Genomic DNA, 19,965 nt, shown 5'->3' with positions numbered 1-19,965 from the left:
GGGGGCCCGCGCGCTGGGCGGGGGGCGGGTGCCCCGGCAGGGCCGTCCCCGGGCTGCCCCGCGCCCTCCCGGGGAGAGGGCGCCGCGGGTCCTGCGGAGGCGCCGGGTGTCCTCTCGGGGACGGCGTCCTGGGTGCGCGCCCGGACAGAGGTGCTGAGCGCCCTGCCGGCTGCAGGGAGCCTTCCCGGGCACGGTGCCCTCCTGGCTGTGGCGTTACTGGGTGTCCGCATGGACAGGGCTGCTGGGGGTCGTCCTGCGTGCGAGGKGCTGGCTGTCCTACATGCAAGGTGCTGGCCATCCCGTGCAGTGCAGGGTGCGCTCGTGGCAGAGCTGGGTGCCCTCCCCAGCACAGGTGCTGGGCTCTCCTTGGAGCACGGTGTGCGGGATGCGCCCCCACACCGGGTCTCTGGGGTGCGCTCGCAGGCAGGGGGTGTGCACCCTGTGCCAAAACCTGGCACTGCCGCTACCCCCTGCCCATGCCCACGCAGTGCTGCACACGCGTGCCTGCCTGGCGCCCCCCCCACGCTGTCCATGCGCTGCTTGCCAGGCCGGCACTCACCATCCCACCAGCTTGGCTGTGCTCCGCCAGACACCTGGGTCCCTGCCAGCCTGGGCAGGGGTGCCCCTGGGGGTCCCTGCCCCACTCATGGAGTCCCTGCCTCCCAGGAACCTGGCAGGACATGGGGGAGCGTCAAGGGGCACAGCCTGGTGGGCTCCTKGCACCCCCCAGGGGTGTCCCRGTGTAGCTGTGGCATGGGGACATGTGGGGCTGCATGGGGAACTGCTGGAGACAGGGTGGTCTGGAACCTGGCTGTCCCCTGTGTGCTGCCCCCCATGTCTGCAGCCCTGRGGCAGTGCTCAGCGGGCAGGGGGAGCTGCTGGGCCAGCCCCCTCACGCCTCCTGCCCCTCGCTGCTTTCCTGGGGGGCTCTGGAGGCTGTGGCACTGGTGTCCGGGTGCCTGGGGCCAGCGGCGGGGCTGGCAGCTCCTTGGCAGGTGTCACGTTAGCCGGGAAGTGGCGGCTGCAGACAAAGGAGCGCTGGGGGATGGGAGCTGCGCCGGAGCGGCCGGACGTGCTCCCCGCCGGGGGTCCCGGGGAGCGGGTGCTGCGGCCCGCCGGGGGGGCCGGGCCCCCAGCCCTCCTGCTGCTGCTGGAGACGGCCCCCGGCCCGGTGCCGGTGCACTCAACGGGCACGGCGGGCACCGGGGGGACACGCAGCCTGGCATCGCATCACGCCTGCAGCCCCGGTGCATCTTGCGCAGCCAGGAGCAGCCTTGCGCAGCCAGCGCRTCTGGTGTCCGGTGCCTGCTGCTGCTCCGAGCAGGGCCCTGGCTGCAGGGGGGCACTGCAGAGCTGCCAGGGGGGCAGCAYGAAGCCTCGCCTCCCCGGCGTGCACCCCCCGGGGACCTGGGGGCTCCAGAGGGAGGGTGCCCTGGCTGCCAAATAACTGGCCGGGCACGCAGCGACCCAGGGACAGGAGGTGGGATGGAGGGTTGGGTGGCGGGTGCTGCTCTGCTCGGCCATGGCCATGGGTCTGTGCTGGGAGGCACGGGGAGCCGGGGCTGCGGTGCCGGCTCGGGCAGTGCAGCGCGGCCGCGCTCCCTCCATGGCCACCGCCGCGATTGATCCTGGCCACCTGCATGGCTGCTGGCACAGACGTGCCAGGGCCRGGTCTCTGTGCACCGGGCGCCTCTCCAGCCCTGTGCCCTGCACAGCAGGGCACCCCTTCCCCGGGAAACCGAGGCACAGGTGGGCACAAGAGCACCCCGGTGTGAGGCAGGGGCCCCTTGCCCCGTGATGCAGAGTGGTGCCCGCAGGGAGGGCTGCCCCATGGGCTCCTGGTGCCTGCAGGGGCAGCAGCTGTGTGGGCTGCCGTGTACGTGGGCTAGTGCTGGTCCGTGGGCTGTGGTGCAGGGCGAGGAGCCGGAGGGKCCAGGGCTGCCTGGCGCAGCCGCTGCATTGCCACGTGGGTAAGGGCACAGGGTGCAGGATCCCCCTTCTGTGGAGCTACCCTGCCCCTTGCCAGCCCAGTGCTGCCTGTGGGCACCTCCCCTTCCCCTTGGCTTCTGGGGCAGCCGAATCTCGGCCCCCAAGTCAGCCCAGCCCTAGAGCATCACCCCCGTGTTGGGGCAGAGACCTGCAGGGATGGGGCAGCTCTGGGCCACGGGCTCTGCTGTGCTGGGCACCGGGCTGTGCAGCTCAGCCGGTGCTGGGCACCGCTGTGCGCTGCGCTCCGCAGTGCCCCATTCCCTGCTGCCCCTGCCGGGATCCAGCGCCGCTGCGGGCGGGCAGCGGGGCCGGGCAGGGCCGGCGCGGCCGGGGAGCCGCCGTGACGGCTGTCAGCGCGAGCTCGGCAGACGCAGCCTGCCCAGGGCTGTTTGTTCTGGCTCGGTGCCGCGCGGGGCTGGCACTAAATCAAACCTTGCGGAGCCTGACAGGTGCTTGCAGGAGGGGCCGCGGTGCTGGCGGTGCCGCCGCCACTGGGTCCCCTCCCCACAGAGCCCCCCAGCCCAGTGCTGCAGCCGGGGGGGCAGCCGGGCGCCGGTCCCTCTACGAGGGCCGCAGGGTTCGGTACCGCCTGGGGGCTGGTGCTGGTGACAGGGGGACGTTGGCCCGGGGTCCTAGCCCGGTGCTGGTCCCACAGAGCCTGTGGCCTCCAGCACCCTGCCCTGCGCCCACGGGTGCTGCCTTGGTGCTGGTGCCATTCCTGCGTGTTGCGCGTACGAGCTCTGCTGGGACCCCAGCCCGGCCCAGCCCGTGGGCCCAGGAGCCCTCGGTGCTACTGGGTGCCGATGCACCCACCCCGCAGGGTGCAGGGCTGAGCACTGCTCATCCTCTCCCCATGGGCAGCTGTGGGAGCCCCCCAGTTCCCTGGGTCCCTCCAGAACAGCTGGTGCCACCCCAGGGATGTGCTTGGGTGCTGACTCTAACCAGCCTGTTGGGTGATACGGTGCGTTCCTGGCCTCCCACCGGCCTCCTCCCCACTCCGGCCTGGGCACCCAGGGCTGAGGGTGACCTTGACACTCCTCCCAGCAGGGACGGCTGAGTCGGAGCCTTGGATCCTTGACGTCAGTTAGAGGAGAGCCACAAAACCCACTCGGCTCCAACCATGGCACTGGCTGTCCCCACAAYGCCGTCCTGGTGCCAGGCGAGCCCCCAGTGCCCTGTGGAACGAGAGCTGGGCTGGGGACTCTTCCCTGTGCTCTGGTCACCGTGCTGGGGCTCGCATGGGTTGGCTCGGCCCCGATGGGCAGGCTGGGGCCGGAGAGCCGTGAGGCTCCGCGGAGCTCCCGGTTGCAACATTGGATCCCCTGGCAGCAGTGCCATGGGGCAGCGTGCGATGGGGCGCGCGGGGCAGGGTCCGGGCTCCCTGCTGCCCCCCAGGCTGCAGGGGAAGTTGTCCCAGCTCCGGGCTAGGACACGGGGTGGGCCAGGCCCCGAGGGCAGCACCGCGAGCGGGCGCCGGGGCGCGAGGAGGGTGCCGCGCCGGGGAGCGGGGCTGGGGCTCGCACGCGCTAATTGCATGTAASGGGGAGCGCTATCAGCTCCGCTCTGTAATTAGGCAGCTCCATTGTGATGCAAAACCCGCCTGACTAATTCATTCATAACAATCGCGCGGTTAATCAGCGCCCCGGCGCCGCCACGCGCCCGCGGGACGCAGCACCCTCTGGCCYCGGTGGCAGCCTGTGCCCGTGGGGTCCGGCCCGGGCCGGGATGTGCCCGGGGCACCAGTGCCCGGGGCTCCTGCAGCCGTTCGCCCGGCGCCCGCCGAGCAAGGGAGCCCGGGCACCGCGGCGCAGCCTCCACCTGCTTGCCGGAGGCTGGGCCCGGGGCGTCGAGGGACTGAGGGGCTGGGAGTGGGTGCAGGGGGTGCGTTTGCGCCGAGGTGACGCCGCGGGTGAGGGATGGAGCTGGTGAGACCTTGCGGCCAGGCCGGGCGCTCCCGGGGCCCCGCGGCAGGCGGCGCGGGCAGCGAGGCGGGCGCCGCGGCGGCTCCCGCCGCTCCTCTGGCGGCCTCCCCAGCAGGACGTCTCCGTGCTCAAAGCCTCAAAAGAATTTTTGATGAAGCGAGTTGTGCCAGTTCCCTCCTCCGTGCCGAGAACAAAGTGCCGGTGTCGGGGCCTTCCTGCTGTTGCTGCACCGTGGCAGTGCCCAGTGTCCCCCCCAGCCCACGCGAGGCCCTGCTGCCCCTGCAGCCGGGACCCACAGGCCCTCTCTGCATGCCGGGCATGGTGGCATCGCCATCCTCGGTCCCCCCACGCCGCCATTCCCTTGTTTTGGCCAGCCCAAGCAGCAGCAATTATTGCTTTAATTACCTGCTGTCGGGGTGCAGGCCGGGCACTTGTAAAGCACCATAAAATCTTTCCCTGTAATGGAGTGCCAGGTCTGGCGCAGGCCACGATTTATGGGATTCCAGCTGGGGACTTAATTTGCCGCCTGAAAAGCCCGCGGTGATTTGGGGATGTCCCYCGAGCGGGGCCCAGCCGATGCCCGGGTGCCACAGGGATGCCGCTGCTGGGAGCGCAGCCGGGGACAAGGGCCGGGCTCAACACCATCACGGTGCCTGCTGCCAGACGGGGTGTCCCCTTGGGAAGAGCCCCACAGCATCGCGGGACGGGCGCTGCAGGGACAGCCAGGGTCTGTGTGGCACCCGCTGCACAGCAGTTCCCGGGGCGGCTCCGAGGTGTCCCCAGCCGCAAACAGCTGCTCCCGTCTCCTGGTGCAGCGGCGCTCCAGGGGCTGCGCTGGCCGTGGGGCAGCGGAGCTGGAGCAGGGCTGTGCTGGCACTGCCGCCGTGCCCCGTGCACGTGCCTTGGAGAGCAGGGGGTTTGTGCTGTGGTGTGCGAACTGCTCCAGCGGGCAGGCAGAGGCAGCACCCGACTGCACGAGGGGCTGGTGCAGCTGCTGTCCCCCGCTGCCCGCGCGTCCTTGCCGGCCGGGCACGGKGCAGGGCAGCGCTGCAGGGCTGCTGGCGGCGGCAGGGTGCAGAGTTGCTGCAGTGGGCGCGCGCTGGGGTGCCYGGTGCTGGCGGTGCTGCTGCGGCGCCCGCGGGCAGTGTCTCCTCGCCAAGAGCACGCTGACCTTTGCGGCGCCTCCGCGCGCGGCCGCAGTGGGCGGCGGGGCCACCCTGGCACCGGCGCTGCCACTCGGCACTGTTAGGGACACCGACCGGGCAGAGGGACCCCCCAGCCAGCTGTGCCTGGGTGGCGGAGGCTCCAGCAGAGCCCCCCGCAGCCGCCTGTGCCCGGCGTCCCGCAGGGCTGTCCCTGCCGGCCCCGTGGTGCCCTGCACAGCCCGGGGTGGCAGCGCCCACGGGTCAGGGTGCTGAGCCCCAGCTGAGCCTGCCCCAGGGGGCCCCAACCCCAGGGARCAGCACGACCAGGTCGGCCCCTCTGCGCCCCAAACCAGGGCAGTCCCGGCAGCACCCCCGCCCGCTGCCCCCACGCTCATTAGCCCGCGGGGGCGGGGGCTGATTGCTAATAAAGCCCAGCTTAGTGCGCTGGCTTTAGCGGCGGTGATTTTTCGGTGCCGGTAGCGAGCCGGGGTGCCCGTCGCCCTGCAGAGAGCACAGCTGATGGTGACTGTGCTCGGGCGCAGCGCCGGGGGTCCCGGCGCCCCCCTCCCGCCCCCCCAGCCTCCCCGAAGTTGCCGCCTCTGTTTTGCCAAGGTGACATAAGCATCTCGCCTGTTTCCATGGCAACGCAGCGGCAGGTGAGCGGCGGGGCCGGGCTCAGCGCCGTGGGCCCGGCAGCGCGTGGGGGGCGCGTGGGGGGCGGGCGCCCACGGCGCGGGGGGGCCCTGCCCGCAGGGTGAACGGGTGCACGGGGCACCCACGTACGTGCACGGACAGCCGAGGTGCATGGGGTGCCTGAGGCGCATGGGGCGTGCGCTGAGCAAGGGGTGTGCGCTGAGCAAGGGGTGTGCACTGAGCAAGGGGTGCTCCCGGGGCACGCGGCGGTGCGTGGGGTGCTCGTGGTGCACGGGACATGCTGTGCAAGGGACCCTCGCGCTGCCTGTGGGGCAGGTGCCCTGCCAGGGCTACCCTGGGGGGCTCGCGGTGCCTGGGGTGCTCGTGTGTGGTGCTGAGGACACTTGTGGTGCTCAGGGAGGCCACGCTGCAGCGCTGCCACCTCCTTGCAAGGGGCCTCGGGCCAGCTCCTGCCTCGCGCCCCTGCTCCAGTTGGTGCCGGGACCTGGGCTCGGGCCGTTATCGCGGCGCTGGCTGCCCGAGCTGCGGCACCGAGCGCGGCCGGGGCAGAGGGGCACCCGCCAGCCCACGTGGGGCCCGTCGGGCAGCCCGTGGCCCCGCATTCCACATACCTCCGCGTGCAGCCCCGGCCACGCTCGCTGCCACCTTGCCCTGCACCCACCGACCGGCGCTGGCCACCCCAGGCCCGGCTCTGCTGCAGCCTCCGACTTCCCCACACCCGGTGCTCGGCGGCGGCGGATAAATGCGCAGCTCGGAGCCCGCTGCACTCAGCTCACGGGTGATTAAAAGGCAGGTCTCCGGAGAGCCGCTGTGCCATTAACCTGGCGTGCCGGCCCCAGCCCGCCGGGGGAGCGCGTGTTTTATTGCCGCGCGGAGGCCAGCGGGCGAGCGGATAAATAAAGTCCCGGGCGATGGATGGTGCCGGTCGCATCCTGCCGGCAGCGTCGCGGTGGCGGCCGCTGCGGGTGGCACCGGGAGCGGGGAGGGAGCCCTGCACCAGGGCCCGTGGTGCGGCGGCTGCGCGCGGGCACCGCAGCGCCTGGCCGCGCCGCGACCCCGGCGCCGGCCCCACGGCTGGGGGGGTTGTTAGAGCTGTGAAATACGAGCGGCCGTTATATCCTGGACAGGGGTTTTAATTAAATTAATTGCCGCTGACATTGTAAAAGTGCTGATGGGGTAATAACCGGCGCGTTATGGCTGCCGTTTGTCTTCGCCGCGCAAAGGAGGCGCCGCACGGCGCCGGGTGCCCGCAGCCCTCCCCCGGGCGTCACCGCCGGGCGCCCCGGCCCTGCCGCAGGCCCTGCCCGCGCGCAGAGCAGCACGGCCCGACCCCCCGTGTCCCCCRTGTCCCCTGCACCAGGGGCTGCGCGGGGCCGCGCACGGGGACCGTGGCACCGGGCGGGCAGGGGGTCCTGCGGGACGTGGGGCCGGGGGCTGGGTTTGGGGTGGGAGGGCGTGCGGTTGCSAAACGAAGGCACTTAATTACTGCGCATTCCATTCCGTTTAATTGCTTATTAAATCCTAACCAGCCAATTAGCAGCAGCAATTACAGCTTCATTCAGTGACACAATCGCTATTTTATCGTTTGTTAATCAAATGCTTATTTAGGGCCCTGTTTCATTAACTCTTTGTGCAATGGGCRCCGGACACCCGAGCGGTGCGCCTGGGTTTGGCAGGGCCGCGGTGTCTCGTGCCAGGACGCTGCTGTCCCCGTGRGTGCCGGTCTGTGCGCCTGTGACCTGGCACCCTGCAGATGAAGCCATGGGGCGGCCGACCCCATGTGTGGCCGGGGGTACCGGTGGAGGGGACGTTTCACTCCGCTGTCGCTGCCCCCGGCTGGCGAGAGGGGCTGCGGGTGCCCCRGCGCCGTGAGCGATGTCCCTTATTGGTCACACTCCATTTCCTTTCCATTAGCGCTAAGCGCGGACATGAGGGATCGGCGCGGGTTCAGCGGGCGCAGCCACCGGGCCGTAACTCCCGCGGAGGGCTGAGCGGGGCCGCGGCCGTGGCGCAGCCTCCCGTGTCCCCGCAGGTGCTCAGCAGAGCGCCACCGTGGCCAGCCCCGCGGCCGGCGGCTCCCCRGACCTGCTGCCCCGCTTCCTGCTGGAGCCCGAGGACGTCTACATCGTGAAGAACAAGCCCGTGAGCCTGGCGTGCCGGGCCACCCCCGCCACCCAGATCTACTTCAAGTGCAACGGCGAGTGGGTGCACCAGGGCGACCACGTCATGCAGCACAGCACCGACCGCAGCACCGGTGAGCGCCGCGGCGGGGCCACCGCTTGCAGCACGGAGCCGCACGCGGCGTTCGGGGCGGGTTGCGGGGTCCTTGCAGGGTCCCTGCTCCGTTGCGGGACAGGAGCTGCGTGCACCCACCTGGCCGTTCCCTGTGTGCTCAGAGGCCCCTTGCCCACGCAGGGCTGCCCGTCATGGAGGTCCGCATCGACATCTCCCGGCAGCAAGTGGAGAAGATCTTCGGCCTGGAGGAGTACTGGTGCCAGTGCGTGGCCTGGAGCTCCTCGGGCACCACCAAGAGCCAGAAGGCCTTCGTGCGCATCGCCTGTGAGTAGCGTGGGCTGCGGGGAGCGGGCCGCCCCCTCGGCCGTGCTGCTGGTGGCTGCGCCGCGCTCTGGTGACGCCGCGTCCTTGGGGGTGGCCGTGTCGCTGCATGCAGGTGCCGGAGGTGCTGAGCACCCCGGCACGACGGGCGCTTTGGTGGCGACGGGGCAGCAGCCGCACCAGCCCCGCTCGCCCTTTGCCTCCCCAGATCTCCGCAAGAACTTCGAGCAGGAGCCCACGGCCAGGGAGGTCTCCATCGAGCAGGGCATCGTGCTGCCGTGCCGGCCGCCTGAGGGCATCCCCGCCGCCGAGGTGAGCCCGGGTGGCCCTCCGGGTGGTCCCTCAGCAGGGGCGGCCCCGCTGACGTGCCCGCGCCCCGCAGGTGGAGTGGCTGCGCAACGAGGAGCTGGTGGACCCGGCGCTGGACGCCAACGTGTACGTGACGCCGGAGCACAGCCTGGTGGTGCGGCAGGCCCGCCTGGCCGACACCGCCAACTACACCTGCGTGGCCAAAAACATCGTGGCGCGCCGCCGCAGCGCCTCCGCCGCCATCACTGTCTACGGTACGACCGTGCCGGGCCCCGCGCCCCCCGTCCCGCTGTGCAGCCCCGGTGTCGCCCTCCCCGTCGTTGTCGTCACCATCGTCATCCCCCCGGGCCGCGCGGGGAGCTCACGGCTCCCTTTCCACCCAGTGAACGGCGGCTGGTCGACGTGGACGCAGTGGTCGGCCTGCAGCACCAGCTGTGGACGGGGCTGGCAGAAGCGGAGCCGGACTTGCACCAACCCCACGCCCCTCAACGGGGGCGCGTTCTGTGAGGGCCAAAACGTGCAGAAAAGCCCCTGCACCACCCTGTGCCCAGGTACCCACCGGGCAAACCCGTGTCCTCACCAGCACCGGCCGCCCCAACGCTGCCCAGCCCTGCCCTCCGCGCCGCCCCGCGCCCTCCCTCCGTGTGTCCGTCTCTTCCGTCCCGTCCCTGGGGCAGGGGAGGCCGGGGCGCCGGGCGCTCACGGCCCCCTGTGCCCGCAGTGGACGGCGCCTGGTCAGAGTGGAGCAAGTGGTCGGTGTGCGGCGCCGAGTGCACACACTGGCGGAGCCGCGAGTGCTCGGAGCCCGCGCCGCGCAACGGCGGCCAGGAGTGCCGCGGCGCCGAGCTCGAGACGCGCAACTGCACCTCGGAGCTCTGCAGCCACGGTGAGGGGCGCGCGGCGGTGGGGGTGCCCGCCGGGCCCGGGGCGCCCGCGCTCACACCCTGCCGCCCACAGCCGCCGCGGGCGCCGAGGACGTGGCGCTCTACGTGGGGCTCGTGGCCGTGGCCGTGTGCCTGGTGCTGCTGCTGCTCGTGGGCGTGCTCGTGTACTGCCGCAAGAAGGAGGGCCTGGACGCCGACGTGGCCGACTCGTCCATCCTCACCGCCGGCTTCCAGCCCGTCAGCATCAAGCCCAGCAAGGCGGGTGAGTGAGGGCTCTGCCCGAGGGGGTCTGTGCCTTGGCGAGGGGACTCTGCCCTGTAGGGTCTGGAGCAGAGGCTCTGTGCCCCACGGGACGCCCAAGCCTGGCGCTGGGCTCCGGGCACCAAAGGATCCCCAGTGCTGGGCAGGGTCAGTGCCCTATAGGGGTCCTGGCTGTGGGCTGGGGCTGCCTGTGGAGGGTSCATAGCCTTGAGCAGGGTCTGCGCTCTGTGCAATCCCAGGCCCGGGTAGAGGCTTGGTGCCCCATGGACCTCCAGAGGTAGCTGTGCCCCTGGGGCATCCCCGGCCTGGGCTGGGGGCTCTGCGGTGCCCCAGCCGAGGGCTCCGGCACCACGGCCCGCTCTGTGCCCGCAGACAACCTGCTCACCATCCAGCCYGACCTCAGCAGCGCCACCATGACCTACCAGGGCTCGCTGTGCCCGCGCCAGGACGGCCCCGCCAAGCTGCAGCTGCCCAACGGGCACCTGCTGAGCCCGCTGGGCGCCGGGCGGCACACGCTGCACCACAGCTCGCCCGTGGCCGAGGGCGCCGACTTCGTGGCCCGTCTCTCCACGCAGAGCTACTTCCGCTCCCTGCCCCGCGGCACCAACAACATGGCCTACGGCACCTTCAACTTCTTGGGGGGGCGCCTCATGATCCCCAACACAGGTACAGCCGGGTGGGCAGGGGGCACCCGCTGTGAGGGTCGCTGGGGCTCATCCCGCCACCCACACGCACAGGGATCAGCCTGCTCATCCCACCCGACGCCATTCCGCGCGGCAAGATCTACGAGGTCTACCTGACGCTGCACAAGCAGGAGGAGGTGAGGTAGGTGGGGCTGCCGGGGCTGGCGCGGTGCCCGGGGGGGGACCCCGTCCTGCCGGCCCCGCTCACCCGTCTCGTGCCGCGCCAGGTTACCCCTAGCCGGCTGCCAAACGCTGCTGAGCCCCATCGTCAGCTGCGGCCCCCCGGGCGTCCTGCTCACCCGCCCCGCCATCCTGGCCATGGGCCACTGCGTGGAGGCCAGCACTGAGAACTGGAGCATTCGGCTCAAGAAGCAGTCGTGCGAGGGCACGTGGGAGGTAGGAGCCGGCGGGGGTGCACGGGGGCACGCACGGGGCCGCCCCGGGCTGCATCTCTCTCCCGGTGCCGCAGGACGTGCTGCAGCTGGGCGTGGAGCCCTGCTCCGAGCTCTACTACTGCCAGCTCGAGGCGCACGCCTGCTACATCTTCACGGARCAGCTGGGGCGCTTCGCCCTGGTGGGCGAGTCGCTCAGCATGGCAGCCTCCAAGCGCCTCAAGCTGGTGCTGTTCGCGCCGGCCGCGTGCCCCTCGCTGGAGTACAACATCCGCGTGTACTGCCTCAGCGACACGCAGGACGTGCTCAAGGTAGCGCCGCGCCGCGGCCGCGCGCGCCCCGCGCCGGGCAGCCGCTGAGCCCGGCCCTGCCGCCCGCCAGGAGGTCATCCAGCTGGAGAAGCAGATGGGGGGGCAGCTCATCGGCGCGCCCCGCGTGCTGCACTTCAAGGACAGCTACCACAACCTGCGCCTCTCCATCCACGACATGCCCAGCTCCCTCTGGAAGAGCAAGCTCCTGGCCAGCTACCAGGTAGGGAGCCCGGCTGGCCCGCAAATGCTGGCGGGAGAGCCGGTGTGCGTGGCAGGGGAGGTGCCAGCTGCGCCAGCACGTGTCCCTGCTGCAGGAGATCCCCTTCTACCACATCTGGAGCGGGCTGCAGCCCTACCTGCACTGCACCTTCACCCTGGAGCGCCTCAGCCCCAGCACCTGCGAGCTGGCCTGCAAGATCTGGATCTGGCAGGTGGAGGGCGACGGGCAGAGCTTCACCATCAACTTCAACATCGCCAAGGTGAGCGGGGCCGGGCGGCGGGCGCTGCTGGGCCCCGGACCGGGCTCACGCCTGCCGCGCTCCCCCAGGACACCCGCTTCTCCGACTGGCTGATCCCTGACAGCGATGTGGGCTCCCCGGCCCTGGTGGGCCCCAGTGCCTTCAAGATCCCCTTCCTCATCCGCCAGAAGATCATCAGCAGCCTGGACACGCCGTGCGCCCGCGGGGCCGACTGGCGCACGCTGGCGCAGAAGCTCAACCTGGAGAGGTGAGCGCTGGCGGCGGGGTGGGCACCGGGCGCGCGCGTCCCACGGCCCCTCACGCTCTCCCTCCTCCTGCCCCGCAGCCACCTGGGCTTCTTCGCCTCCAAGGCCAGCCCCACGGCCATGATCCTCAACCTGTGGGAAGCGCGGCACTTCCCCAACGGCAACCTCTCGCAGCTGGCGGCCGCCGTGGCCGAGGTTGGCAAGCAGGACGGCGGCCTCTTCTCCGAGGCTGAGTGCTGAGCGTGCCCGCCTCCGGCCGCCCCGTCGGCGCGCGGGGAGAGCCGCCGTGCCCGGAGCCCGCGGCCGGCCGCGGGGCAGGCGGAGGCCGCGGAGCCAAAGAGCAGCGTTGGCGGCGGCCGCGCCGGGCCGGGCCGGCGCTGGGTGTGCGTGGTGCGTGCGGTGCCGTCGTGCTGTCTCCGCGTGGGGCCGGGCAGCCCCGCGCCCCGTGCCGTGTTGTGTAAAGACCGTTTTTTTTAATTCTGTATTAAGTGCATTCAAGTATTTACACTTGGCCTTATGTACATAGCGGTGCCGCGGGCGGGCGGGGACGGGGCGGGGCGGGAAGCTGGCGGACGTGAATGTAAATAAATTCGATATATATATTGCTACGTGGGGCTCTGCCCGGCCGTGCGCTGTGCCCAGGACCCCCCGTCCCCTGGTGTCCCCCCCAGAGACAGCGGTGCGGTGCAGAGCTCTTTATTGAGAGGAGGGAGGTGGTGGCGGCTACTGCGGCCCCTGCGCCTGGGCCACGCGGCAGTGCACGGCGGCCACCAGCGCTGCCCCCTTGCCCGAGCCGTCCTCCGACTGCAGGAAGGTGACGGAGCACTGGGGTGCCAGCTCGCGCAGCGTGCGCTGCAGGTGCTGCGAGAAGCTGCGGCGGGGACRGGAGAGGAGCATGAGCCGCCGCCATCGCCCCCGGGACCCCCGCGGCGCCRCCCGCCCRGCCCCGCTCACCGCGGGTGCATCTTGTAGAGGGTGCCGTCCACCCCCACGGTGACGGCCAGCTGGGCCAGGCCCCGGCTCTCGCGCATCTTCTCCACGACGGCGGCCAGGCCGGCGGCGCAGAGCTGGGCGGCGCGCAGCGACACGGTCTGGCACACCTCGCGCACCAGCACGCTGTCCTCGAAGCTGGCCTCCAGCTCCAGCTCGTGCAGGACCCCGCGCACTTGCCCCAGGGCCAGCCCGTCGCTGCAGACATGATGCAGCCCATCAGCACCCCCGGCCTGAGCCCCACTCCCCACGGCGCCAGTGGAGGTGCCATCATCCCATGGCATGGTATGGCACAGCACGGCACCCCCCCGGTGTACGGCTCTGGCACTCACATCTCGATGGTGGAGAGGAACTTGGTCTGGAAGATGTCCCTGGTCTGGAGCTTGGGCGCGGGCTTGCCCCGGAATAGGATGTGCTTCTCCACCAGCGCCAGCAGGATGTAGCGCACGATCTCGCCCAGGTACATGCCGCTGATGAGCTTCTCGAACCTGCGGGCGGGCGGCCTGAGCGGGGCACAGGCAGCGCCTGCGTGGGGAGCAGCGCCGCGCCGGGACCCTCGCCCACCTCTGCTTGCCCGGGTTGATGGTTTTCTCGTCCACCATGCGGTCGAAGTCGGTGAAGATGTCGTCCAAGCAGCCGTTCTCCCCAAAGGCACCCCACTCCATGTTGATGCACATGCGGCCCTCCTCGCCGTCGACGGTGCCCACGTTCTTCATCTCCTCCATGTAGCAGGCGTTGGTGCCTGTGCCTGCGGGCATGATGCTGCCGTYGGCCTTTGCTCCGTGTGGCCGTGCCTGGGGACTGGGGTGGCCGTAGGGACGTGCTGCCCCTGTGCCCCATGCACGGGGACGGCGAGATCGCGCTCACCCACGATGAGGCCGATCTCACAGCTGGGGTCGTCATAGCCACAAGACATCATGGTGCCCACGGTGTCRTTCACCACGGCCACCACATCCAGCCCTGCGTGCTGCARAGCAAGCGGCAGAGGTGCATGTGGCTTCAGGACATCCTACTGGCTCCGGGAGATGCCAGCTCCCTGTCCCCATGCCTGTCCCGACCTGTTTGCGCTGCGCAGCCTCCCGCAGCATCTGCACCACGTCCCTGCCCACGCAGTCCGAGGCGCTGAAGCCTTTGGTCCAGCTCAGCAGCATGGCCTGTAAGAGAGAGACGGGCGCAGCGTGACCAGGCACTGCCCGGGTCCTGCCCGGCCGTGGGGCTGGGGCTGCCCCCTCACCTTGTCCAGGCCCAGCTGATGGCAGGGGAAGGAGAAGGTGAAGCCGAGGGGCAGGACCTGCCCCGTCATGCCCTGCTTCTGCTGGAAGTCCATGATGCAGTCGATGATGTGGTCGAAGAGCTGGGGAGGGAGAACGCCGTGAGCCGGGCAGGGACACGGGGCTGGTCAGGCGGCCCCCACAGCCCCCCTGCATCCCAGCCCCGGAGGGAGACACATCTCCCATCCCGTCCCGTCCGGTCCCGTCCCGTGGCGGGTCGCACCGCCTCGCCGGTGCCCTGCATGATGGCGAGCGGGATGGCGTAGATCTGGCTGGCCATGCGGACGCCGTTGTGCTCCACGTGCACTACCAGCACGCGGAAGTTGGTGCCGCCCAGGTCCAGCGCCAGGAAATCGCCTCTCTCTGCAGGAGGGAGCGGGCACGGGGTGTCAGGGGGCTGCAGCGGCGCCTGCCACCCCGCACCCTCGTTCYGGGCCGCACCGGTGCCGTCCGGCGTGTTGCGCACGTAGGTGGGCAGCATGCGCACGGAGGACTGCGCGTTGGTCTCCGGCTTGAGGCCCAGCTCCATCTCGCGCCGCATGAGCGCCTGCACGCGCTGCAGGTCGGCCGGGCCGAGCCGCAGCGGCGCCAGCAGCTGGTCCATGTCGCGGCGCTGCGCCGCCAGGCGCAGGGCCACCGCCGTCACCACGGCGGCCCCGCGCCCGCTCCCGTCCACCGAGGGCACCAGCGTGGCCACGCACTCGGGGGCCAGCAGCTTGGTCACGCGCTGCAGGACCTCCCCGAACCTGCGGCACAGAGGGGACGGCAAGGGCCGGGCTCCCTGCGTGCCGCCGTGGTGGCCGCCAGCGCAGTGGCGGGTGTCACAGGTGCCACCCCACCTGGCGTGACCCCGGTACACGGCGCCGTCCACCGCCACGTTGGCTTTGAGGCGCTCCAGCTCGCGGCTCTGGCACATGTAGCTGAGGATGGCGGCGAGGCCGGCGGCGCAGAGCCCCGCGGCGCGGGTCACCACGGCGCGGCACAGCTGCTGCACGTGGCAGCAGTCCTGCTCGCTGGGCGCCAGCCCCAGCGCCTGCAGGGCGCYGCGTGCCACGGCCAGGCCCGCCTCGTCGCTGCGGCACAGAGCGCGCCACTGGCAGCCGCTCCCACAGCCGGGTGCCCCCTGCCCGTCACCCCGCRCTGCCGCCTGCCCCTGGCAGCCCCCGGGCGCTCACTCGATGATCTCCAGCACTTGCTGCGTCTTGAGCACATCCTTGGTGGCCAGGGCGGCGGCTGCAGCCCCGCTGAAGAGGGCTCCCTCCGCGGCCAGCTTGGCCAGCACGTGCCGCACGATCTCCCCGAGGTAGAGGCCCCCGATGAGCTTCTCAAACCTGCACGCAGCCCCGTGTGCATGTGAGCACCCACAGCTCCCAGCAAGGCCACCCCAGCACCCTCCTGGCTCTGCACGAGCACTAAGAGCGTCTCAGGCGCCGTTCACTCATGTCCGAGGGCCCCAGGAGACCCAGCGCTCGCTGGGCAGYGTGTTGCACCTCTTGTGGCCGGGTCTGCGGGACTCTTGGTCCACGCTCTCATCGTAGCGGGTCAGCACGTCRCTCAGGGCGCCGTCGTCGCCGAAGCAGCCCCACTCGGTGTTGACACACATCCGCCCGCTGGTCTCCTCGGCCATCTCCACAAGGCAGCCTTCCGCCATGAAGCAGCTGTTGGTGCCCACATCTGGGGGGGCCGGGCAGAGGGAGCTGAGCACCAGCACGGGGCCCCCTTCAGCCCCCCGCCATGGGTGCCCACCGCTCACCAATGACCAAGCCAACCTCGCAGGGCATCCCCTCCACGCTGCAGCTCATCATGGTGCCCACCGTGTCGTTCAAGAGGGCAACGACATCCACGTGGTAACGCTGCCCGGGAGTGGGAGCGGAGCGAGCGCCGCGTCAGCCCTCGCGTGCGGGGGGCAGCGCCCYGGCCGGGACCCCGGCCCCGCTCCCACCTGCTGCTTGTTGATGGCCGCCTGCAGCAGCTGCACCACGTCGTGCCCCTCCACGTCGCTGCAGTGGACGCCCTTGGACCAGGCGATGAGCTCACCCTGCGCAGGGCACAGCCTGGCCATCGGCACCCGCCGCGAGCCCCCAGGGAGCACCCAGGGGAGCCRGGGCCGCCCCGCTCGCCTGGTCCAGCCGCGTCTGCCTGCAGCTGAACGGGAAGACGAAGCCCAAGGGCAGGCGCTGCTGGGGGCTGCTGAGGCCGGCGCCGTCCAGGAACTGGCCCAGGCATTGGGCGATGAAGTCGAAGAGCTGCCAAGGCGCAGAGGGGCGAGTGCCGCTGGCCCTGCCCGGCGCCCCGCGGCCCCCGCGGCCGCCCCGCTGCCCCTACCGCTTCCCCGCTGCCCTGCATGATGTCCTCCGGCGTGTCGAAGAGCTGCTCCTTCAGCTGCAGGTTCTGGTTGCCGTCGCCCGGCAGGGTCACCCAAAGTGTCCGCACGTGTCTCCGGCGCAGCTCCACCACCAAGAAGTCGCCCTTTTCTGCCAGGGAGCAGACACAGTGGCATGTCCCCATGGCATCTCCTCCTCACCTGTCCTGAGCAGAGCTGCCTGCCCCGCCGGGAGGCAGCAATTCCCAGGGCTGGGAAGCGGCTCCTGGGCTCTGCCACTGGCAGCAGGAGCCGGCAGCTCCCGTTGCCGCGTCCCCAGGCTGGGGGCCTCACCGGTGCCGTCGGGCGTGGAGCACACGTAGGTGGGCAGCGTGCGCACGCTGGCCTGCGCGTGCGTCTGCCGGCTCAGCCCCTTGGCCAGGGCCTCCATCATGCGGCCCTTCACCTCCTGCAGCGTCTCCAGCGACACCGTGAGCTCCAGCAGCACTCGCTGCACCTGCGGGGGCCTCGTCAGGGCCACTCCGGGGGGCACCTCGTCCCGGGCGCCGGCGCGGGGACCGGCCCTACCGGTGTGAGGGCAGGATCCTCGTCGCAGCGGAGCGGCAGGTTCTCCTGGGTCCTGCGTGGCAGGAGGGCACCCGGCTGAGCCTGGCTTTGCCCAGCGCGGGGGGCACCCAACGGGCCACACAGCCCCTCACCAGTTCAAGGAGCGCCCCGGGGGTGTCCAGCTCCTCTCGTTGTGCACCATGACGAGGCCGCGCGGCAGGAGGAGGATGACGTCGGTGGTGAAGGTGGCCGGGCCGCGGCCCCGCGAGGCCCCGCCGCGCTGCCCCGCGCGGGGCTGCCCGCCGCCGGGGCCGCGGGGGCTGCCCGCCGCCGGGGCCGCGGGGAGCAGGCTGGGACATGGCTCCTGTGGCCAGGGGCAGCGGGGCCGGGGGCAGCGGGCCCGGTGGCGGGGGCCGCTGGCGGGGGGGGGGGGCCGCTCGAGGTGGGTGCCGGGCCCGGGGACCGTTGCCAACGCGGATGCTGTTGCCTTGGCGACAGATGCAGAGCCCCCAGGGATGCCCTGCCCCGCCATTGGCCAGGACGCGGCGCCGGTGGCCCCGGCGATGACCAATGGGGCGGCCCGTTGCTGCGCAGGATGCGCCCGGGGGGCCCGCGCCCATCGCCAGCCRGCCCCCCCGCACCGGGGCTGCCCCCCCGGCCCGGGCTGCACCCCCCACGCCAAGGGGGGTGCCCTATTTCCAGASCCATTTGCATGTGGCTGCGTTTCCAATTAGCACGTTTAAATTTGAGCCCAAATTTTAATTAGCTCAGCGTCAACTTGCCCCATTAATTAAGCAGGCACATTAATGAGCCCTCCCCTTCCTAATGAGGGGCTCTGCAGCAGGAGGCGAGGCTGCTCCCYGGGTGCGCGGCCGGCCGGGCTCGGCACTGCGGTGGCCGCAGGGCAGCGCGCAGAGGGAGGCCAGGGCTGCGCTGCCCTTGAGGACCCTGGGGCCATGCACATGAAGTGGCAGCGTCCCCAGGGGCCCTGGGGGCAGGAGAGGCCCCAGGCTGCAGCCCGGGGCACTCCAGAGCCCCGAGGTGACGCTGCCCTGGGCCAGGGGAGCAGAGTGGCGCAGGGGCTGGCCGGGCTTGGCACGGCGGCATGTGGCAGGGACCCCGCGGCAGCAGGGACAGCACGGCGGCAGGGACAGCACGGCAGCAGGGACCCCGCAGCGGCAGGGACCCCGCGGCGGCAGGGACCCTGCGGCGGCAGGGACCCCGCGGCCACAGCTCCAGCGGTGCCCGCCCGGGCGCTGCCTCCCCTGGCTGCTGCGCTCGGCTGGTGCCGGTGCAGCAGGAGCCTCCCTGGGGGAAAGCTGCTCACACGCRGCCTCCCCTGCTCCCCGCGCACCAAGGGGACAGCTGGTGGCAAACGCTCGCACTGAAGCACCATCGTGGGGGCACGCAGAGGCTTCCCCCCGCCAGGGGCACATGGGGACGTTGTCATGTGCACAAAGCRGCGCCCCAGAGGACAAAGGAGCCCACAGCAGCTGGATTGCAGCAGGCGCCAGCTGAGCTCACATCTGGCACGGCCCAGCACAGCTGGCCGGGGTCCAAGGCAGCACCAGCCTCCGCACCGAGGCCAGTGGCCGCCGCACTTGTCTGCGCTGCCGCTCGCCGYCACCCCGCCGCGCTGCCAGCGCGGGCACCCCGCGCCCGCCACGCACCACCCGGGCAGCCAGGGCCCTCTGCTCGCACTGCTCCCAGCCCCCGGGGCGCCAAGGCAGCGCTTTTACAGGCATCATCTGCTCTCCCTCCTCTCCTCCCTCCAGCGCCTTCCCAATCCCCAGAGAAAGACAGCACAGCTCCTTCGTGTTGCTGCAGTTTCATAAAAACATACATAAATATATTTCCATTTCTTTAACGGGAGAGCAAAGCTGCACAGGCACCTATAAAACACACAGTCACTTCTCCACCCCAGCGCTCCCTGCACAGATCGTATAAAACATATAAAAGGGGGGTGGCAGAAGCAGGCTGCAGGGGCAGGTCCTGCGCAGGCCGCGCGCCCCCACGGCTCACGGGGCTGCCCTGGGAGGCTCCCGCTCTGCCCCTCTCAGAATTTCCTCTTTCTCCGYCGGCAGCCTTTGGTTTGTTGCCGAGCGCCCACGCGAAGGGCCAYGTGCGGCTCCAAGTCCACCAAGCAGCCCGCGGCTTCTGCAGCGGAGATGTGCGGCTTGGCAGGGGAAGCGCTGAAGGGGACACGGGGAAGGGGGCTCGGGCTGTCCCCGGCCTCGTCCTCGGCTCGGCCGCAGAAAGCAGGAGGCGACTGCTGCTCTCTCAGTTCAGAGAGGGGGGTCCCCGCATCAGCATCTGGAACGAAAGCACAGGAGAGGGCACGGGTGAGGGGAGGAGGATGCCGTGAGCTGCCTTCCTCCATGGGCAGGGCTCACCTGCCCTCAGAGCCCAGGGGGAAGGCCCCTCATGCAGCCGGGAAGGCAGCGCTTGGCACTGCCAGGAGCAGGCAGGTGCTGGAGGCTTCTCAGTGCCGCGGCTCAGAGCACAGCCCTGCCTGCGCTCTGGGCACTGGAGCAGGATCCCGGCTCCTGGCAGCAGAAGCAGCCAGGCACATCCAGCCACAGGAGTCCTACCGTGGTACCCAGGGCTGGCAGCGGCCCAGCCACCCTCTGCGGCTCTGGGAGCCACCAAGACAGCGTGACGGCTCCCCGGCAGCGCAGAGCAGGGCTGCGCCGTCACAGTCAAGTCCTGCAGCGTGTCAGGTGCCCCACGGCAGCTTGGGCCTGCTGAGGGGTGTGCAAAAGGCCCACGAGGGCCACAGCCTCCCGCTTTGCTCAGGAGCAGGCTCCTTGCAAGGGGAATTTGCTGCCCATGCAGCCCAAGCCGCAACTTGCAGCAGAAGCTGAAGGACTCAAAAGGAGATGGTCAGGAAAGGGGGTGACCAGGCCGGGCAGAGGCAGCAGCAGCTTCCCACCTGCAGATCTGCTCTCCGAGAGCTCCAGCATGCTGAGGAGTCCTCCCTCCTGCCTTCCAGTGTCCTGCCAGGG

At 71.0% G+C, this 19,965-nt stretch overlaps 3 protein-coding genes across 3 annotated transcripts in view; 1 reads left to right on the top strand and 2 right to left on the bottom strand.

Moving 5' to 3' along the window:
* UNC5A (unc-5 netrin receptor A) overlaps positions 1 to 12,110 on the top strand; it is a 14,393-nt gene extending 2,283 nt beyond the window's left edge. The window contains exons 2-16 of the mRNA XM_026047514.1: positions 7,743 to 7,964; positions 8,126 to 8,269; positions 8,475 to 8,578; positions 8,649 to 8,829; positions 8,959 to 9,126; positions 9,297 to 9,461; positions 9,533 to 9,721; positions 10,093 to 10,386; positions 10,458 to 10,545; positions 10,631 to 10,799; positions 10,873 to 11,106; positions 11,177 to 11,326; positions 11,421 to 11,585; positions 11,654 to 11,832; positions 11,911 to 12,110. Of these exons, the coding sequence (XP_025903299.1) occupies positions 7,743 to 7,964; positions 8,126 to 8,269; positions 8,475 to 8,578; positions 8,649 to 8,829; positions 8,959 to 9,126; positions 9,297 to 9,461; positions 9,533 to 9,721; positions 10,093 to 10,386; positions 10,458 to 10,545; positions 10,631 to 10,799; positions 10,873 to 11,106; positions 11,177 to 11,326; positions 11,421 to 11,585; positions 11,654 to 11,832; positions 11,911 to 12,070 (2,612 nt within the window). The 3' untranslated portion in view covers positions 12,071 to 12,110. The remainder of the gene's footprint in view (positions 1 to 7,742; positions 7,965 to 8,125; positions 8,270 to 8,474; positions 8,579 to 8,648; positions 8,830 to 8,958; positions 9,127 to 9,296; positions 9,462 to 9,532; positions 9,722 to 10,092; positions 10,387 to 10,457; positions 10,546 to 10,630; positions 10,800 to 10,872; positions 11,107 to 11,176; positions 11,327 to 11,420; positions 11,586 to 11,653; positions 11,833 to 11,910) is intronic.
* Positions 12,111 to 12,553: 443 nt separating this feature from the next.
* HK3 (hexokinase 3) lies at positions 12,554 to 17,171 on the bottom strand. The gene is made up of 19 exons (XM_026047513.1): positions 17,113 to 17,171; positions 16,982 to 17,033; positions 16,748 to 16,910; positions 16,417 to 16,565; positions 16,212 to 16,337; positions 16,034 to 16,129; positions 15,845 to 15,944; positions 15,582 to 15,765; positions 15,267 to 15,422; positions 14,931 to 15,164; positions 14,533 to 14,837; positions 14,315 to 14,454; positions 14,055 to 14,174; positions 13,879 to 13,974; positions 13,688 to 13,787; positions 13,385 to 13,568; positions 13,153 to 13,308; positions 12,785 to 13,018; positions 12,554 to 12,701 (listed from the first exon to the last, which is right to left on the bottom strand). Exons 1-19 carry the CDS (start codon positions 17,160 to 17,162, stop codon positions 12,554 to 12,556), a joined length of 2,793 nt encoding a protein of 930 aa, XP_025903298.1. The 5' UTR covers positions 17,163 to 17,171.
* A 1,614-nt stretch (positions 17,172 to 18,785) lies between these two features.
* UIMC1 (ubiquitin interaction motif containing 1) overlaps positions 18,786 to 19,965 on the bottom strand; it is a 34,524-nt gene continuing 33,344 nt past the window's right edge. The window contains exons 11-12 of the mRNA XM_026047690.1: positions 19,893 to 19,956; positions 18,786 to 19,273 (exon numbers count right to left, since the gene is read on the bottom strand). Coding sequence (XP_025903475.1) covers positions 19,017 to 19,273; positions 19,893 to 19,956 — 321 coding nt within the window. The 3' untranslated portion in view covers positions 18,786 to 19,016. The remainder of the gene's footprint in view (positions 19,274 to 19,892; positions 19,957 to 19,965) is intronic.

The sequence above is a fragment of the Nothoprocta perdicaria genome, unplaced genomic scaffold (genome assembly GCF_003342845.1).
Source record: "Nothoprocta perdicaria isolate Ctin4 unplaced genomic scaffold, notPer1 scaffold_5, whole genome shotgun sequence".
Classification (NCBI taxonomy): Eukaryota; Metazoa; Chordata; class Aves; order Tinamiformes; family Tinamidae; genus Nothoprocta; species Nothoprocta perdicaria.
This window is presented reverse-complemented; position numbering and strand designations above follow the sequence as displayed.